This window comes from Marmota monax, unplaced genomic scaffold (assembly GCF_021218885.2).
Source record: "Marmota monax isolate L192 unplaced genomic scaffold, Marmota_monax_Labrador192_F-V1.1 WCK01_AAM20220418_F8-fsc00107, whole genome shotgun sequence".
Lineage (NCBI taxonomy): Eukaryota > Metazoa > Chordata > Mammalia > Rodentia > Sciuridae > Marmota > Marmota monax.
Genome location: NW_026693761.1, coordinates 1980150 through 2001538, shown reverse-complemented (window position 1 = coordinate 2001538; position 21389 = coordinate 1980150). Strand labels below are relative to the sequence as shown.

Genomic DNA, 21389 nt, shown 5'->3' with positions numbered 1-21389 from the left:
GACAGGATCTGGGACTTTAGTGTTAAGTGAGCTCATAAGTTCAGAGTCTTCCAGCCCATACTCTTTGTGTGTTTTACAAGTTCTTTGGGGTTCTATCTTGCTAGCTTAACCAAGTTAAGATTACACTAGGTTTTCAGAGATGTTCAAATATTAGTATATCTCAGAAAAAGGTTTCCACTTGGGGAAACTCCTGGTTCCTATACGACATGTTTTCCCAGTTCCTCCCTCTTCATTGAACTTCAAATCTCACACATCAAGAGTCTCAGTAATGATAGTCTTTTTTTAAGTGAAGGAAACCTTCTGCTCAAAAAACAGTGTGTACCTGTTTGATCTATAATAACTGAAAGAAGCCACCAAAATATCCCCACCCCTGAGAGGATTTGATGTTCCTTCTGCTGGAAGTAGATGCAGCTTTTCTTATTAAAAATATCAACCTCCCTCTTTACAAGTTTATAATGATTTGAAGATTACATATACTTGTAAAAAAACTAATTAATCTATTACCTAGTTGCTTTCCTACATGTTACATTTTTCATAATTAGTAAATTTTTTCATCACCAGGTTGATCTTTCTATTGATCTTTCTATTGACACCTACAACTATTTTATCAAATAAACTGTATTCAAACAGCAAGCAAACAGAAAGCAACTTTGTCCCAATGCCCCTTAAAACCTGCTTTCTGGGATGCTGCTTTTTAGGTAAAATCTCAGGGGATTCTGTATGTTTTCCTTTCCTTTAGGCTGAAGAAAAGTATCACTTTATTAAATAAAAAATTTGAAATTCTTAAATGATGTGTCTTCAAACAAACAACATGATATACACTTTCACTTATTTAATTTCTTATTCAGTTTATTTCAATAATGCTTCATAGTTTTTTGTTTCTTAGACTTGTCCCCAGGAATTTTTATTTCTCATGCATTTAAGAAATGGTGTATTTTAAACTTAAGTGTATAGTTCTAGTTAGGTTAATCAAGCTAATTTTGTTAATTATTAAAATATTCTAGCATGATTTTTGTATGCTTATTTCAATTAATAGAGGGGGTCTGTGTTAAAATCTTATGGTAGATTTGTCTATATCTCTTTTAGTTCTGTAAAGTGTTAAACATTTTGATACATTATTATTATGTACATAATTATCATATATTACTTTCATTAAAGTGCCTATTTATTGGTAGTGGTGTTTTTGCCTTAAAGCCTATATTTCTGTTATAATAGAGCCATATCACCTTTCTTTTAGTGTTTATATTGATCTTTCACCATTTTTTTTATGTTCAAATTTTTCTGCATCTTTACATTTTAGATGTAATTAGTTTTTTTTAAATCTAGTTAAATAATACTGTCTTTAATTGTGTTATTCAGTCCATTGATGATGATGTAATTATTGATAATTAATTTCAAATTTATCATCTTTCTAAGGCAGTTTCTTTGTAATTGCCCCATTTGCTATGTGATATTTATACACCTCTTTCCCATCTGGCCAGCTGAATGCTTTTATCGTTCCACATTCCTACTGTGTTTATTCGTTTAGTCATACTATTTTTCACTCTTTTAAAGATAACCTTAGAAATTAAAACATTTATTTTTGAGTTACAGTATAAATTAATACTATCACTTCTTCCCAAATAATACAAGCACCTTAAAACACTTTAAATCAATTTATTTTCCTTCTGGATTAAATGCCATTTGTTTTTTGCTATGTGTGTATGTCCATATATATTTGCATATATATATGCATATATGTATGCTATATGTGTTTACATGTATACACACATATTTAGTTATTTTTAAACCTCATAGCATCTGTATTATTTTATATAATTAACTTTTATAAGATTAAGTAGATTTTTCACATGTTTATTTCCCTCTTGAATGCTTTCTGTCTCCAAGCTTCCACAGAGGATCTTTTTGCTGTCCAAAGAGCACTCATTAGTATTTTCCTTTAGTGTGAACCTGTTGGTGACAGTTTTTGCATTCTTGTATGAGAATGTTCAATTTGCCTTCTTTCTTAAAGGTAATTATCTCTGGTATAGAACTCAAGGTTGGGAATTTTTAAAATTTATTTTCTCAGTGTTGTGAAAATATCATCCCATTATCTTCTGATTCATTTCTGTTAAGAAGTTAGTTGTAAATCTTGTTTTTGAGGGCATTCTCAGTCTTCCCACCTCATCCCTACTTCATCCCACCCCACACAACCATATATTATATCCTATAATCATATATCCCCTATAATTAGCATCTTGCATTAATATAGTACATTTGTTAGAACTAATAGACTAAAATTTGTATTTTATTACTAAAGGTCACAATTTATATTAAGGTTCTCTTTCTTTATACAATTCTATGAGATTTGACAAATGCGTAATGATATGTATCCACCATTATAGTATTGTTTTAGTCAGATTTTTCACTTCTGTGACTAAAAGACCTGACAACAACAATTTTGGAGGAGGAAAAGTTTATTTGGGGTTCATGGTTTCAGAGGTCTCAGTCCACAGACAGCTAGCTCCATTCCTCAGGGCTCAAGGTGAGGCAGAACATCATGGCAGAAGAGTATAGCAGAGGGAAGTGGCCCACATGTTGATCACAACATGGAGAGAGATACAAGATACACTTGCCAGATATAAAATATATACCCTAAAAGTATGCCACCCAATGACCCACCTCCTCCAGCCACACCTTACCCACCTTCAGTTACCACTCAATTAAACCCATCAGGAAACTCATTCATTGACTGGGTTAAGGCTCTCGTAACCCAATTATTTTACCTCTAAACCCTCTTGTGTTGTCTCATGCATGAGCTTTTGGGGGACACATCACATCCAAACCATAACAAATATATAAAATATTTTCAACATTCTAAAAAAATTCCTTGTGCTTCACTTATTCAACCCTACAACCCTATCTACAACACCTGGCAATGACTTTAACTGTATAATTTTACTTTTTTATAAGTCATATCATTGGAATTATACATTATGTAGTCTTTTCATACTGGCTTATTTTACTTAGCAATATGCCTTTAAGATTCCTCTATGTCTTTTCATGGCTTGATCGCTCATTTTTATTGCCGAATAATATTTAAATATATAATTGCACCATAATTGGTTTATCCATTCACCTATTGAAGGACATTATGGCTGCTTCTAGGCTTTGGTGATTATGAATAAAGCTATCATAAACATTTGTATTCAGGTTTTTGAGTGGACATAAGTTTTCAAATGTTGGGTATGTATCCAGGCAGGCAATTACTGGATTGTGGGGTAAGGTTATGTTTAACTTTGTAAGAAATTGCTGATTCTATAAGTTTTGGAATATTAGCCATTCTGTCCTAATCATTTGTTATGGTTTAGGTATAAGGTGCCCCCAAAAAGCTCGTGTGGGGACTTGGGTGTACCTCAGTGGTAGAGCGCTTGCCTAGCATGTGTGAGGCTACTGGGTTCAATCCCCAGGACCACATAAAAAATAAATAGATAAAAGTATTGTGTCCATCTCCAACTAAAAAAAAAATTTTTTAAAGGCTCACAAATGTGTAAGAATTTTCAAAGGTAAAGTGATTAGATTATGAGAAGTGTAACCTACCTTGGATTAATTCACTGATATGGATTAACTTGGTGGTAACTGTAGGGTGTGTCTGGAGGCAGTAGGTCACTGGGGGTTTGCCTTTAGGGTTTGTATTTTGTCCCTGGTGAGCAGAGCTCTGTTTCTGCTTCCTGGTTGCCAGGTCCCAAGCTGTTTTCCTCCGGAATGTCCTTCCTCCATAATGTTCTGCCTCACCTTGGTCCCAGAGCTATGGAGTTGACTGTCTGAACTGAGACTTCTACAACTAGGAGCTCCAAAATAAACTTTTCTTCCTTTAAATTGTTCTTGTCATATATATTGGTCACAGCAATGCACAAGCTGATTAAAGCAACAGTGATATCTCTTTATTGTTTGAATTTCAATTCTCTAATGGCATACGATGTTGAATATCTTTATATGTTCTTGTTCTTCTTTATATGTTCTTCTTCACCTTGTTCTCTGGTGAAGTGTTTCTTCAAAAGGTGTTTTGCCCATTTTTAATTGGGTTGTTTGTTTTCTTGCTTAGTTTTGGAAGTTTTTTGTGTATTTTGGAATTCTGCTATTTGAATTGTATATGTGTTTCGCAAAGATTTTCTCTGTCTCTAGCTTATTATTTAATTTTCTTAATAGTGTCTTTTGCAGAGCAGAAGTTTTTAGCTTAATGAAATTCAGTTTACAATTTTTTTCTTTCATGGGATATTGGCTTTGGTGTTATATTTAAAAACTCATCATCAAACCCAGGGTCCACCTAAATTTTCTCCCGTATTTTCAGTTTTATAGTTTTGATTCATACCTTCAGGTTTAAAATCCACTTTAAGCTAATTTTTTGATGTAAGGTCCCTATCTAGAATCCTTTTCTTTGCATTTGAATGTACAGTTATTCCAGTACCATTTGCTGAAAAGACTATCTTTTCTCCTCAAAGTTTAGCTACCTGCCTTTGTGTGTGTTTATTTCTAGACTCTGTATTTTGTTCCATCGATCAATTTGATATTCAATCTTGATTTATAGTATAGCTTTATAGTATGTTAATTTCCAGTTGCTCTTACGAGTTTTCTCTTTGCTATTGTTCTTCTGCAGCTTTTAAAATGATATGCCTATGTCCTCAGGATTTTGTGGAGGTTTGTTTTGTATTATTTTGTTTTTATTCTTCCTTGGGAATTTGTGATACTTCACAAATCATTGCTTGATATTGCCTATAAATTTGGGGGAAGCTCCTTGCTATAATTCCTTTAAATATAGCTTCTACCTAATTTCCTCCTCTAAGATGTAAAGTATAACATAACTGATCTTTATTCTTGTGTTCAGATAAATTTCTTGTTCTTTTATCATTTTTTGCTTCCTTCCAAATGTGTTCTTCTGACCCATCTTCTAGTTCACCCAATTTTTTATTTGGCTGTGTTTATCCTGTTTTTAAACTCATTTGTTAATGTCTTGATATTGATTATTTTAATATTGTTTTTAAATTTCATTTGGCTTTCTTTTTTTGTGGTACTGCAGATTGAACCCAAGCATGCTCTATCTCTGAGCTACATCCCATTTTTTATTTTTTATTTTTAGACAGGGTTAAGTTGCCCAGTCTGACCTTGAACTTGTGATCTTACTGCCACCTGAGTAGCTGGGATTATGAGTGTATACCATGGTGCTCAGCCAATTTGATTTCCCCCACTTTTTTTTTAATGACTTGTGCTCTCTTAGAATATTAGATCCTATTATTTCCTTGAACATGTCAAGCATAATTTAAATTTATGTTTGATGATGCTAGACATGTTTTTGAGTGATTCGCAAGCTAATAATTGTTTTTATATTTCTAAAGTATTGCAGAAAAAAATTTTAAAACAGAAAAGAAGTCTATTCAACAGGGTCCATATGTGTCCCATAAAGCATAACATGTTTACTATTTGGCTTTTTACCTGACAAGTTTACTGATGTCTTATCTAGATCCTTTACAACCTGTTTTTACAGTTTTTGTGATACTGTCTTATCTCCTCTTATGCTTGGCAATTATTTGATATGGCATAGAGCTAAATTAAGGCTAAGTTGATATGAACTTTCTCCAGACAAGATTAAATTTGCTTCCAACAGGTAAAGAAAGGCACTAACAATCCTGAAATATCTTCATGCAATTAGATTGAGATGATGCAAATGTGGGTTTCAGTCTTTCTGAGGGCTGCTTGATTTCTGGTTCACTCTTAGACCAAAGTCTGGGAGTCTACCAAGCATTCCTTCCTTGGTGTACCCTGCTGTCCTATCTGCCTAAAATGCCTGCTCTGCTTACTCGTCTCTCAGCTGCCTCTCAGCTAGAAGCATCTGCCTCTGTTGGAACTGAGAGAAAAGGAATCCAAAATGTCATGCTCATTACTATAGATTTACATTTTTTTCCTGGTTTTATTTTGCTAATTTCTAATTTGCCTTGTTAATAATCTATGGTTTTCATACTTACATACTTTTTTATATTTTTACATATATATGCATATATATATTTATATTTTTTCTTAGCTATTCTACTTCTTAGTTGAAAGTGGTTCAAATTACTTTGCCTGTTGTTATCAGAAATAGCTCTCCCCCTCTTATATTTACTTTGCCTATCAACAGTGAAGTATTTGTTTATTATAATTTTTTCAATTTTGCATTTTATATATTTTTTTTCAGATAGCCTCATTATTTCCCATGTACGTTGTGGGGTACATTGAGCCAAGCAAATTTCGGAAGATCATTTATATGAATATGGTAATATTTTAAATATTCATAAGTCAAATATTAAAATAAGCTCTCAGAGTTTATAAAACATGAATAATTCTGTTTTAATGGGATACTTCCTTTTGGTAGTATTTAATACATAATGATGTCAATGGCATCTAGAAGGAAAACTGAACTGTCACAAATCTTGTATTATAGTTGATTATACTTTCAACTAAACTGTAGATGTGTTGTGCTTTCTAAAACTTTTATTTTTTAAATTTTTGTTTTATTTATTATTGTCACTACTTTTGCAATTGTCTTCCTCTAATACCTAAGATTTTTGAACTTTGCATAAATATGACACTCTGCAATTGAAATTATATGTTGTTGAACTTTGGTTTTTATCTTAGTTCACAAATGTATTTTCCTTTAAAATAAAACAAGAATAAAGCTTCATAAGTGATGCAAATTATGTAGTAATCAAAATAAGATTAGGAAAACTAATATTTGCTAAAATAATAAACTAATATTTATTCTTTAAATATTTTTATTATGTTATTCTATTATTGAAGCAGTAGAAATAAGAGTTAATTTTTCCTTTATCCAAGTAGCAGATACAGAAAAAATATATTATGCTGTATAGATTTTATGATCTTGAAGTTTAATACTTAGTACCTTATAGTAACTTAAAATTCTATTATAATTAGGCCAAGAACTATTAATTTTCTTTATACAAACAAAATTTGCATTAGAAGTGGCTGTTTGCCTCTGAAGTTTGAATTATACTCTCCATGTAATAACTATAAAACATGAGTTTGTTTTTTCATTTTTCAGATTTCACTTTTCCTTTGTTTCATTTTGATGTTTGGAAATCCAATGTACTTATCTTCTTATTATTCTTCATCTTTGTTAATGACATGGGTAAGTGTTGTTAAGTTCATGAGTTTTCTTTTTTTCATCCATCAAATAGCAGGCTTTTCTGTCTAATGTAAGCATAGGAGAATGAATATGGCCCTTTCTCATTATCTTTTAACTTGAGAAAGTTTTCCCCAAGTAAAAACTTTTTCTGTATCTCATCCTTGTATAGTACAGTTTCCCTGTTTAAAGCAGTATACAAATAAATTAAAAAGTATTATGTAATAAGACTGACTTTTTTTCCATGGAAAATTTAAATTTATTCATTTTTAGAAATAAATTGTCAAATTCCAAAAATAAATAAAGCAAATTTTATCTTAAATGCATATACATTAATTTTAGATATGATATTTTGAAGCATGAACTTTTAAAATTGTATATTTGCTATTAAGAAAAGAATTGTAATAGAGTTTATTCTCTTTTGAATGCTATACAATTTTCCAAGTACCCCATTCTCAAATACTCTGAGAATACTACATTATGTTTGCTATTGTGTTTATCTGCTTCTCCTACTGACCTGTATGTGGGGCTTATCATGAAGGCTTTATTCATGTTTATTTATATTTGTACTTTCAGAAATAGATTAATGCTTAAAACATCACAGGTTCTCTAAAACTATTTGCTATATAAATGAATGAATAATAAAAAGTTATTTTCTATGTTGACGTTTTCTTAAAAAATATTAGATCATACAAAACACAATATTATAAATTTATAAATAACAATACAGCCTGTAGAGAATAAACGTTCTCTTATCATTTAGCTACATATTTGAAGCCACTTGGCTTAGTATCGCTATCATTAAGAAATTTAATTTGAGGCTCTGGCAAGGTAGAGGGAACTGTGACCACCCACAGAGCAGGCCCAGCGGCCTGCTGAGAGGCAGAGCCGCCCCCTCCCTCTGCGCCGGCAAGGTAGAGGGAACTGTGACCACCCACAGAGCAGGCCCAGCAGCCTGTTGAGGGGCAGAGCCGCCCCCCACCCCCCATGCCTGCCAGGTAGGTGGAACTGTGACCACCAACAGAAAAGGCCCAGTGGCCCGCTTTGGGACAGAGCTTCCAATCACTCCTGCAAGGTAGGCGGGCCTGCGACCCACTGGCAGAAGAGGAGCAGCGGCCTGCTGAGAGGCAGAGCCGCCCCCTCCCCCTGCACCGGCAAGGTAGACAGAACTGTGACCACCCACAGAGCAGGCCCAGCGGCCTGCTGAGGGGCACAGCCGCCCCTGACCCCCCCGCGCCTGCCAGGTAGGCGGAACTGTGACCACCGACAGAAAAGGCCCAGTGGCCCGCGGCGGGACAGAGCTTCCAATCACTCCTGCAAGGTAGGCGGGCCTGCGACCCACTGGCAGAAGAGGAGCAGCGGCCTGCTGAGAGGCAGTGTCGCCCCCTCCGCCTGCGCCGGCAAGGTAGACGGAACTGTGACCACCCACAGAACAGGCCCAGCGGCCTGCTGAGGGGCAGAGCTGCCCCCCCCCCCCGCGCCTGTTCATGGATAGGCAGAACTAACATCATCAAAATGGCGATATTACCAAAAGTTCTCTATAGGTTTAATGCAATGCCAATCAAAATCCCAACGGCATTTCTTGTAGAAATAGAGAAAGCAATCATGAAATTCATATGGAAAAATAAACGACCCAGAATAGCAAAAACAACTCTAAGCAGGAAGTGTGAATCAGGCGGTATAGCGATACCAGACTTCAAACTATACTACAGAGCAATAGTAACAAAAACAGCATGATACTGGTACCAAAACAGGCGGGTGGACCAATGGTACAGAATAGAGGACACAGAAACCAATCCACAAAACTACAACTACCTTATATTTGATAAAGGGGCTAAAAGCATGCAATGGAGGAAGGATAGCATCTTCAACAAATGGTTCTGGGAAAACTGGAAATCCATATGGAACAAAATGAAACTGAATCCCTTTCTCTCGCCATGCACAAAAGTTAATTCAAAATGGATCAAGGAGCTTGATATCAAATCAGAGACACGCCGTCTGATAGAAGAAAAAGTTGGCTACGATCTACATACTGTGGGGTCGGGCTCCAAATTCCTCAATAGGACACCCATAGCACAAAAGTTAATAACTAGAATCAACAAATGGGACTTACTCAAACTAAAAAGTTTTTTCTCAGCAAAAGAAACAATAAGAGAGGTAAATAGAGAGCCTACATCCTGGGAACAAATCTTTACTCCTCACACTTCAGATAGAGCCCTAATATCCAGAGTATACAAAGAACTCAAAAAATTAGACAATAAGAGAACAAACAACCCAATCAACAAATGGGCCAAGGTCCTGAACAGACACTTCTCAGAGGAGGACATACAATCAATCAACAAGTACATGAAAAAATGCTCACCATCTCTAGCAGTCAGAGAAATGCAAATCAAAACCACCCTAAGATACCATCTCACTCCAGTTAGATTGGCAGCCATTATGAAGTCAAACAACAACAAGTGCTGGCGAGGATGTGGGGAAAAGGGTACACTTGTGCATTGCTGGTGGGACTGCATATTGGTGCAGCCAATTTGGAAAGCAGTATGGAGATTTCTTGGAAAGCTGGGAATGGAGCCACCATTTGACCCAGCTATTCCCCTTCTTGGTCTATTCCCTAAAGACCTAAAAAGAGCATGCTACAGGGACACTGCTACATCGATGTTCATAGCAGCTCAATTCACAATAGCAAGACTGTGGAACCAACCTAGATGCCCTTCAATAGACGAATGGATTAAAAAAATGTGGCATTTATACACAATGGAGTATTACTCTGCATTAAAAAATGACAAAATCATAGAATTTGCAGGGAAATGGATGGCATTAGAGCAGATTATGCTCAGTGAAGCTAGCCAATCCCTAAAAAGCAAATGCCAAATGTCTTCTTTGATATAAGGAGAGTAACTAAGAACTGAATAGGGACGAAGAGCATGAGAAGAAGATTAACATTAAACAGGGAGGAGAGGTGGGAGGGAAAGGGAGAGAGAAGGGAAATTGCATGGAAATCGAAGGAGTCCCTCTGGGTTATACAAAAGTACATACAAGAGGAAGTGAGGGGAAAGGGAAAAATAATACAAGGGGGAGAAATGAATGACAGTAGAGGGAGTAGAGAGAGAAGAGGGGAGGGGAGGGGAGGGGAGGGGAGGGGAGGGGAGGTGGGATAGTAGAGGATAGGAAAGGCAGCAGAACACAACAGACACTAGTATGGCAATATGTAAATCAATGGATGTGTAACTGATGTGATTCTGCAATCTGTATATGGGGTAAAAATGGGAGCTCATAACCCACTTGAATCAAAGTGTCAAATATGATATATCAAGAACTATGTAATGTTTTGAACAACCAACAATAAAAAATTAAAAAAAAAAAGAAATTTAATTTGAAAGGACATTTTGAGTAGATAAGTACTCTAATCAGTTTGAGATATTTGTTGTTATTTTGCAATCATAATTCCTTTTTCACAAGCACAGATTTTATATTACTTAAAATACAAATTGAGTTAGACTTTTTCATACACTTTTTAATATCATAGAAGATTTCTTGGTTCTTTGGAGTCAAATAAGCTTTTGAAATAAACAGAATAATAGAGTTTTAAATTTTGTTGTGAATATTTTCTTTTCTTTTTTTTATTAGTTGTTCAAGACAATACAATGATCTTGACGTATCATACATTTGATTCAAATAGGGTATGAATTCTCAGTTTTCTACGTGTACAGATTGCAGGATCACATTAGTTATATATCCATGTGTTGTTGTGAATATTGATGAAATGAAAAAAAATCTGCCATTAATTAAAAATAAGAGATATAAACAGTTATTTTAGAATGGAGTAACTTCAGAAAGAGTATCAAAGTTCTTAGTCACATATTAAAATAAATTTCATCATTCAACTTGTGTAATTTCCACAAAGAATAAATAAAAGTTATAATTTTTCTAATATTTCACATATATAAATTGTATTTGTTAATGTATTAGCTTTGTATAACAAGGAGATAGTCATATATTCTATTATATTCCTCTATCATTGAAATGGATGAAGTATTATTTGGGTTGCAGTATTTTAGATCTAGAAAGATTTCTGAATGAAATATGTTAATTATTTTTTATTATAAGGATGAATAATCTGAGAAATAACTAACTGGAGGTTACATAGCACAATAGGGTAGAGTGATGACTGAAGTATAGATTTTGTAAAAAAAAGAAAAAATTCTTTTTAATCAGCCTCGTTGCCACTTTCTGTTCCAAGACTGGATATACACTAATTCTTTCTGTATTCTAAAAAACTTTTGAGGTGCTGAATGATCTCATATTTTAGGTCAGATATAAAATATTTTTACAGATTTTAAATTATTGCAATGTGAATATCAAAAACTATCTCATTGGGTAAAGTATTTGAAATTAACCTTCAATAATATAGCAAATATCTCCACTTCTGTTTCCTTTTCTCCATGTTTTCTCATGTATGTATGCATATAGGGTTTTTTTGTGTGTTAACTAACACAATTTATTTATGAGTAAAACAAAATAAGGGAGGTAAAAATTTGGAGAGAGACTGATTTTATTTCCTTGAGCAATGACAACATAATTATGATAAGTATATCGTCTCCTCACCTAACTTCACTCTCACAGAATGATATTTATGTGGATATGTTTGGAATGATGGTTCCATGGTCAGTTGTAATTCTTTTAGGCACACTTTTGATATACATAAGCCAGAATCTGGAATAGTCTCTGCTAATTTCCATTTCCACACTGATCAAATATGATACAATCCACAGTATTGCACTTTATATAGCACTTCGCCGTGTGCAGATGATTATGAGATTGTTTATAGATTTTAACGTTTCTGCTTCCTACACCTTTTTTTCTCTTGGTAATCAATCTTTTCACTTTCTCCTTCCCCACAAAATGTATTCTTGTTGTTTTCAACATTGTCTCATACTTTTTTAGCATTACAAAGTGGTGGTGTCCATACATCAGCTACCTTTTCAGGTATTTAAACCTTACAGAAAAAGTCCATCATAACTATTTGAGAAATCAACTTAAGAGGCAAATTTTAGCACACAAAGCACTTAGCTATGTCATGTCCAAAATTTGAAAAGTCAACAATTAATTAGGAAAATGGCTGGTAATAGTTGAGATGGAAGAGTCTGGCTTTGTAGTTTTTGAAAGGTTCCTTTCATATAAAATATAATTGTTAATTTTATTTTCATTTCCTGTTATGTGTATTTTAGGCAATAATTTTAAAGAAAAATCAAATTCAAAAATTGGGAGTTTCTGAACTCAACTTTTGGGTAAGTTTCAGTTTTTTTTTTTTAAACACAGTTTCTTTAATCTCAATAGCTACTTTCAAAGGTAGAAAATCATCTTCAGATGTCATTTATTCTTTTTCTCTGGGTCTTCAATGTGCTCCTATTTTTAAAAAAACCTTCAATATTGAAGAGTTATATGTTTACCTATTATATATTGAAAAAGTGAAACTAGAAAAGTTATATTAAGATGAGGTAATAGATTTTTCCACAGAATTCAAAAGCAGGAAATGGAAAGCCTGTTTGTGCTTTCTGGAGGCATTTTTTTTTTTTTTATCCCTTTTGGTGAAAAAGTAGAAAGAGTTGATCACTAAGTTGTTGGATGACATGAGACTTCTAATATATGATATTTTTCACTTCAGAAAAATTAGGCAATTTGATAACTCAAAAGAAAATCAAAAATTTAATCACAAACTATTGAAAAATAACAAGTAAAACAATGCCCTTAGTCATTTAAGGAATTCTGCCAAGCAATACTTAAAGGAAATTTTTTTTTTTACTTAAATTACATTTCGACTGCATTTTCAGCAATAGACTTGGAACAATAAGAATTAACTAAGCTATAAACTCAAGAATATCAAAGAAACAAAAGTCTGAGTATAGAAAAGTTGGCAACAAACAGAAAACGTAGTTTTGAAAATATGCTTTACATATCAGAAAGAAAAAATATATAGTGTTTGATTAAAGCTAACAAAATATGACAATATTTACATGGTGAAACTTATGTTTAAATTTTTAAGACATAAAGAATATCCCACTAAATAGAAAAATAAACCATGTTTATGCATAGACAAACTCCTTATAATCTCACTTCTTCCCAGGTAATGTTTAGATTCCAAGGAATTTCAATAAGATTGACTTTCTGGTCACTTTTCAATGAATGATGCTGGAATAATTTGTTATTTATATAGGGAAAATTCACATTATGTACAAATACCATTGTGCCATTATAGATGGTTTCAAGCTGGATCTTTTATCCCTTTGACCTGCCGCCACAAGTCTTTGGATGCTTGCATACATTCTGACTCAACAAGATGCACCAGGCTCATCTTGTATTTTTCTTGCCCCAACCCTAGAATCAATCCTGGTTCCTTTTAGTGGAGAAAGGTATTTAGAACTCAAGACCTGAGTGGTAGGTATTCTCATTAATACCAGTGTGTTCTTGCTTCTAGGCCCTTTAGCTATGAACATGTATGTATGTGCATGTATACATTTGTGTGTATGTGAATGAATTCATGATTTTATAACTATACTTCCATTGCTAGTCCAGCATTATAAATATGCAAAAACACAACAGGTCATCTCTTGAAACTCAGTGCAGTGGCAGAAGACAGTCTTGAGCCCAACATCTCTAGGACCTTTACTAAGCAGCAGTCATCTGCTTTGGTAATTGTTTTCTTCCACCAGGACAGTGGCAAAGATGGAGCAGCAACATTATCAGCACTGGGAGACAGAGATAGAGGAAAGTATTCTCATAGTAGACACAGGGAAATTCTCTCCATCCCATGGGTCTGGTATCTACCATTTCTCACACTCCAGTGTCAGTGGACAGCTTCAGTGGCACCAGCAGGGATTGAACAGGAGCAATACTAACACTAGACCAGCCAAGAAAGAGCTCTTTGCGCCCTACAAACCTGGTGTCTCCAACTCTCCACCTAATGGCAAGAGTGCTGGAGAGGTACATTCTTCCCTATGGGCAGCATGAGTGAGGACTGAAATGAAGCCTACAAGGGCACCAGGTAAATTAAACCTCCAAGAATAGCACTGCAAAGACTCTGAAAACCAAATTGGCATTGTAACAATAGTATACAAAAGAAGATTGGGACTTGCATGATAAACTTAAACAAGGTGACTATCTGCTCATATAGAATATTAAAATAGGACCCAAAGTCTCTAATGCAATACCCAGAATGAACCAGACACAATAGAAAGCTACTTATTATAGCAAGAATAAGAAAAAAAATAAGTTGAATGAGAGGGGACAACATATGTCAACATTGAGATGAACAGAATTATGCGGTTTTTGAAATCTGTATATTACTTTTTACTAATTATTGTACATTTTTATGGTATTTCAGTACATGCACATAATATGTACTGATAAAATCAAAGCAATTGACATTTTAATCTCCTTATCTTTACATTGTGTTGGGAGCCTTCATCCTCTCTCATAGTTATCAACAAAATATATGATAGATTATACTGAATTGAAGTCACCCTCCATACCATAGAACACTAGAACTTATTCTATCCAGCTATTCCATTTCTGGGTATATATCCAAAGGAAATGGTATCAGCATACCACAGAGACACCTGCATGCTCGTGTTTATTGCTGCACTATCCTCAATAGCATCTATGCTATCAGTGGATGAATGGACAAAGCAAATGTGGTATGCATACACAATGGAATATTATACAGCCTATCATCTACAGCAAAATGGATGTCATTGGAGGACAACTATGTTCAGTGAAAGAAATCAGACCCAGAAAAGACAAAACTGCATGTTCTGTCTCATATGGATGTTAAAAAACAGTGGGTTGAAACATATATTAGTGATCACTAGAGGTGGGGAGCAGGGGGGAAGAGAAAGGGAGGGAGTTTGGATAATGGATGTTGGGGATTATTTGATAAGGATTTTACAGTAGTCATCATAAAAAATACTTCATTGAGAAATTTTAAATACCCTATTAAAATACCCTACAAATGAAAAGATTAGAAACTATCACCAAAAAATAAAAACTTTCTTTTTTTAAATGAAAGTCACAGCTGGGGAATTATAGACCTGAAAAATACAATAACAAATTTTAACAACTCAGTGAATAGGCTTGATAGCAGAGCAAACATGATAGTGCACTTGAAGATAAAGCAGTAGAAATTACCCAAACTAAGTGGAAGAAAATGTCAGAACCTCAGGGATCTGTTAGGGGAGCAAAAAAGACCTAATATTTATATCATCAAAATTGTGGCAAAAATGGGAAAAGAGAGGGACTGAAAAGTATTTGAAGAAGCAATGCTTGAAAATTTCCCAAATTTGGCAAAAGACAAACTTATAGAATCAAGAAACTGAGCAAATCCCACATAGGATAAACCCAATGAAACTCACACCATGATACATCATTATTAAATTTCTGAAAACTTAACATAAAGAAAAATTCCTGAAGGCACAAGTAGAAAGAAATGGCACATTAGCTAAAGGGCAAACCCGTCTGAATTACAGTGGACTCACCTGAAACCATGGAAGCCAGGAGGTAGCACAGCATTTGTGAAGAGCTGATAGAAATGTCAACTAGTACTTATAGTTAAAGGTGTCCTTCCCCAGGAACAAAGCAGAAATGAAGACATTCTCAGATCAAGGAAAACAAAGAGAATTTGGTACTCACAGAGAAACTGTTGCAGAATGCTTAATTGAAATTGTTGAAACAGAAAGGAAATGATGAGAGAAAGAAACTGAAAATTAGTAAGAAATAAAGAACAACATATTCTCATATGTATAATATGATTTCTATTCATGAGATTTCCTCTCATGCTTTCTTTTGGTTTATTTTTTATGTCTTAATCTAGAATTCTTAGATAAGGATTTAGTGAATTTATTTTCACTCTTTCATTTTTATTGATAAAAGTTTTTGAGGTCGTGTCTATTCTTCTGATCATTGCTTTAAGCAAGTCTCCCTGGACATCATTTACCTGATACTCCTGTCACCCTTCTGTTTTTCACCTTTTGAATCAGTTTTAGGATGTTTTCCTCTTTTTAGCATGAGTTGGGTCTCACATTTGAAAATCTTTGTTATAAATTTTCTCTGGGTTTTATTATGTTTACTTTTTCTCTATATGATTCTCCTTTGTTTTAAACTTTCTTACTTGGGAGGTTAATATTACTTCTGCAATTATTCCATACTATAAACCATTTTTCTTTGACTTTTATACTTGAAATTCAGATTGGTTATATATATGGAGTCCTTGGTTCACAACTTTCTTGAGTTTCTTGAAATGCTGCTACACTGTTGCTTTGCTATGTATATTTCTGTAGGTGTGTGTGGTGATGGGGTACTGGAGTTTGAATCTAGAATCTAGAGATATCCTACCCCTAAACTCCATCCCCAGACCTTTTTATTTTTTGAGACGGGTCTTGCTTATTTGCTGAGGCTGACCTTGAACATGGGATCCTCCTTCCTCAGCTCCCAAGTAGCTGGGATTACAGTCTTTCACAACTGTGCCTGGCTGTATGTTTCTTTTATTCAGTTTGATGCTAGCCAAAATCACTTGCCAGGAGGTTCAGAGGAATTTTTTAAAAATAGATTTATTAGAATATGTCTTGAGTTAGTTTACATACAGGTTCAGTTTTCCTAGTGCCCATTACATTCAAATGTACATTCAGGTTGTCTTATTTGTGGAAAATTTTCTTGGATTATAATTTAAAATACCAGCTCTGTGTGATTCATTGTTTTTCCAGTCTTCCAGTTCAACAGCTTTCTCTGATCTTTTTAACTCTTTTCTGATCTCATTTTCATTCTTTGTGGTTGTTTTATAGCCTAAAAATGTTCTTATTATTTTTTTGTTTGAATCTTTTAGTCATTTTTAAAAATAATAGTCTTGATTTTCTGGTATTCTCCTTTTCTTCCATTCCTCTTCTGTGTTTAATAAATTTTGTTTTTTCTCATTTCTATTTTTTAGTTTTTAAATTTATTATTTAAGCTGATTTTTAAATATTTATACCTTTGGAATACTTACCTGATTGTCTTAAGATATTTAATTAAGGTCTTATTTCTGCATAGTGTTTTGTTTTGTTTCTGCATTGTAAGCTTAGTGTTGTTTGGTGGTATGGATTTCATCAGCTAAAATATTTGACTCAAATTTTTTCTTATCTTTTTATAGAAATTTTTTTACAGACATATAGGCATCTTTTATCTAATTATTTTATAGACAGGATTGGTGTTTTCTAGTTCAAGTACAACTACTTCTATCAATATAGAAATTTTTTTCAGTAAATATAACTTTTTTTCTTCCCCTTTTCTCTGTTTCTTCTTCTCTCTCCTCTCTTATCTCCTTGCCCCCCCCCCGCCCCCCGCTTTGTCCCTCTCCCTCTCCCCCTCGTGATGGCAATCATGGCTGATTATCTTTTTATTTTTGGTTGATTGTTCTGCTGAATATTAAATTTTCCCTTCCTACTTCTATTTCCTTCACCATACTTTTCCAAAGGGATTTTCTCCCTGTTTATCCTCCTTTCTATCCCAAAGGAATGCTTTTCTGAGACCCAAACCATTTTCCCCACTCAGTACCTGGCCTCAGTCTTCAAGGGCTTTTCTCTTTCCCAGGGTACTTGAGTTCAGTTCTGCCCCCTCACTTCCCTCTTTTCTTTTCTCTGTACTTTGAGGGTCCTCCCTCATTCTCTGCAAAGGCTTAGGTCAGGAATATGAGGTACAACTCTGCTGTATTTGTTGTTTACTTTTCCATTTATGGGTAGTTTGAAGTTCATACTGTTGTTTCCTGCATTTGCCATTGTGTTATTCTACTTGTTGGCTGGTATGTGGAGAGATTTGGATTTAGGCTGCTATAATTCCTCTCACTACCCTGAGTCTATTTTCAATCAATGCTGGACAAAAACTTAAACAACTGTAATAATAAGATCCAGGAGCCTCCTTGTCTGTTTTAGTACACAGTTCTCTTCTGAAAATGAAAACTTCAGTGTTCAAATTTCAAATTTTAGACTTTTTTTCTTGAAGAGAGACTCATGTATTTCTAGAGTGAGAAAATAGCTTAGTGTTTTGAAAAATGCATTTCAGCTGAGTAATAATATTTGGAAATAAATACATAACCACTGTCTTTTCTTAACAAAATTTGAAAGAAATACCTTTTTATAATTTCCTTTACATTTAGGATATATAGTGCTCTATTATTGTTGTGTATTTTGCAGCAATGTCATCAATTTCAATTCTTTGCTGTTAAAATTTTCTAAAGGGGCATCTTTTTTTATAGCTCACAATATATGTATTTTACTAATGTTCCTCACATGATTAAATCATTCTATGTCACATATAGGTATGATTGAACATTTTAATGAGTAATATGATATTTTTAATCTTGGGCTTCTGTTTATTTCCTAGCTAATTCAAAGTGGTATTTGGTGGTTTGGAACTGTCGTTTTGAAATTTCTGACCTCTAAAATCTTAGGTGTTTCAGACCATGTAAGTACTTTCTAATTAAAGCATTAAGTTTCTAAAAGCATGTAGCTGCATTAAAACCTTAAAACAATCTATTCTTTTCTCTTCATTTTACAGAGAATCCCATTTCTTTAAGGTTCCCAGACTATTTATTTGCAGATTTATTAATAAAGTCCTGCAGATCAATGGTCTTTGCAAGAGCTAGGAAAAAAGTATATCAGTGAATGCTAACTCAGTCTTCTAGGAAAGAAAAGATTACTAATAATTTGTATAGTTATTTATAATATTTTAGGTAAAATACATATAGTTATTTAAATGTTTTTTCGTGTTTATAGATTTTTAACATTGCTTGGCTTCAAAATACAGAACTAAATATCTCAATGTGGTTTTATTTATGGATAATTAAGGACTAAATTAAGATATGATTTGATATTTTTAATCTTTAATGGTTATATAAAGAGAGAATGCTAAAAGTTCTCAGTCTTTCAACTTTTAAAAAATATATGTGGAGGGCCTGGGATTGTATGTAGCTCAGTGGTAGAGCACTTTCCTAGCATGTATGAGGCACTGGGTTCTATCCTCAGCATCACGTAAGAATAAATGATATAAAGGTATTGTGTCCATCTACAACTAAAAAAAAAAAAAAAAAAAAAGGAATAAGCTTTTTAAAAATATATGTGGAGTCTTATCTCTTGTGTGCTATTTATGTGTTTTTCAAAGCTAATATCTTAAGCGATGGCCCTTTTCTAGGCCTAAGTCCCTACTTAACTAGTTAGTTTATGGAATAGAAAACAATGCATAAAGTTACATTTGATTTATAGCACTTTCTGTTAAGAAATAATCATACATGATCATATCATACCATAATGTATGAAATTCACCTTACTTAGTACTTTCCAATACTAATATCCTCTCTAATATTGAAATTATGCTAACTGGAGCAAGTGATTATGATACTTCCTCTCTAAAAAGCCAACTACTGTTTCTATCCAATAAAACATGCATACATTTTGATGTTAAATAAAATTTCTAAGTGTAAACATTCATTTACTATTTATTGCTGACTTTGAATGGTGATTTATTAGTTTTATTTGTTGTGCTATTGTCTGATATATCTGACATACTCCCTTGTACCCTTCCTTTTTATTGTTATTAGCTTTTTTAATAGATTATTTTATGATAAAGTTTATTTAGGCCTTCTAAGTTATTTATTTGTCAATTGAGAATGGTCTCTGATTTTTGTTTCTTTTTGTCACCCAACTCTTTACAAGAAACACATGTATCCTCCCTTAGTAGTCTTCAATGAGGACTTGAAAAACTTGAAATTCTAGTGGTTTGATTAACTTCTTTTTAGCCACCAGGATAAACTCAGAATTGGAAAAAGAAAGAGCAATTCTAAATTTGTTTTGGTACTGGTAGATAGGAGGAACAGTGAATGAACATGAAACACTCATAATTATCAACTTGGTATAAACAATTTCTGTCCCTATCAAATAATTTGAATTAGGGTTTTAGTGCCAAATATTTTTCTTTTTCTGGTCTTCTAAGAATTCAGTGCAAAAATAATTGTCTCACCAACTGTAGACAGTAAATCATTAGTAGATAATAGGAGCTCCACAGTGGGATTGTGTGTGGCATATAATTTTAATGCCTTAAGAGCAAGTAACTAAATCTAGATATATAATTGTTCTGATTCTTATGAGGAATAGCTTTCATATTTAATGACTCAACTGTATGTTTAAAAAAATGTGAAGAAATACCAAACATAATCAGCATCTGAGGCTTTGTGAAAGTTACAGTGCACAGAAAGTTTGTTTATGATTTATAGTGTGTGGTGAAAGGTGAAATGAAATCTTTGGGGTGAAATTAACCTTTTAAATAATAAATTATCTGATTATAAAATCTCATGATTTTGAACTGCATAGTCGTTTCTTCCCAACAAGGGCTGATTTTAGCTTTATCATGTTCTCTGCTTATTTTTATCTGACCTCTTTCTCATTTTTTTTCACTTGATATTTCTCTTTATTTTCAGTTTATCTTGATAAGTCAGCATATAATACATTTGATTTACTGCATTTTAGATACATCTGTGTATCTTGGATTTATCTGCTCTGTAGACTTCATGACTCTTACATCAAATTAATTATTACTGACTATAATTATTTGTGTAATTTTAATTCATTTTACTTTATTTTTTTTCCAGATTCGCCTGAGTGACCTTATAGCAGCCAGAATCTTAGGGTATACAGATTTCGACACCTTAGTATATACCTGTGCTCCTGAATTTGACTTTATGGAAAAAGCGGTATGAACATTTCTTTATTTTTTACTCTTTAGTTTTTCCTTTAATCCGAAATTCCAAATTTTTACACAAAAAATGCCCAACGTACTTACTATATCATTTTAACTATAACTTTGTTAACCATATGACCTGTAAAATCAATAACTAATAGTCCCTATCTTAAGTTAAAAATACTGCAAATATTATGAAACTTTTTAACATGTTATTGTCAAAAAGTTATATTGTTAATAAGTTAATAAATGTATAAAATTTATTATAAGTTTTAGAAATTCAAGTATTATCTTTTAAAAGTGCTCAAGTTATATAAAGTTCATGGTATTATCCTTTAAAAAAGCTCAAATTGTTAAGCTTTAAATATTTGCTTTCTCATAGAATCATGAAAAATCAGAGCAGGAAAGGATCTTAGTAACTGTGTAATATAATTCTTTCTTTTGCAGATGCAGAAAGAAAAACTTGTGAGTTCTAATT

The 21389-nt window shown here is 33.4% G+C and overlaps 1 protein-coding gene across 1 annotated transcript in view; it reads left to right on the top strand.

The window, feature by feature from the left end:
* Positions 1-21389, top strand: part of Dpy19l2 (dpy-19 like 2) — an 80292-nt gene that overhangs the window by 35369 nt on the left and 23534 nt on the right. Inside the window, exons 10-14 of the mRNA XM_058584444.1 lie at positions 6209-6286; positions 7073-7159; positions 12385-12444; positions 18563-18643; positions 20823-20924. Of these exons, the coding sequence (XP_058440427.1) occupies positions 6209-6286; positions 7073-7159; positions 12385-12444; positions 18563-18643; positions 20823-20924 (408 nt within the window). The remainder of the gene's footprint in view (positions 1-6208; positions 6287-7072; positions 7160-12384; positions 12445-18562; positions 18644-20822; positions 20925-21389) is intronic.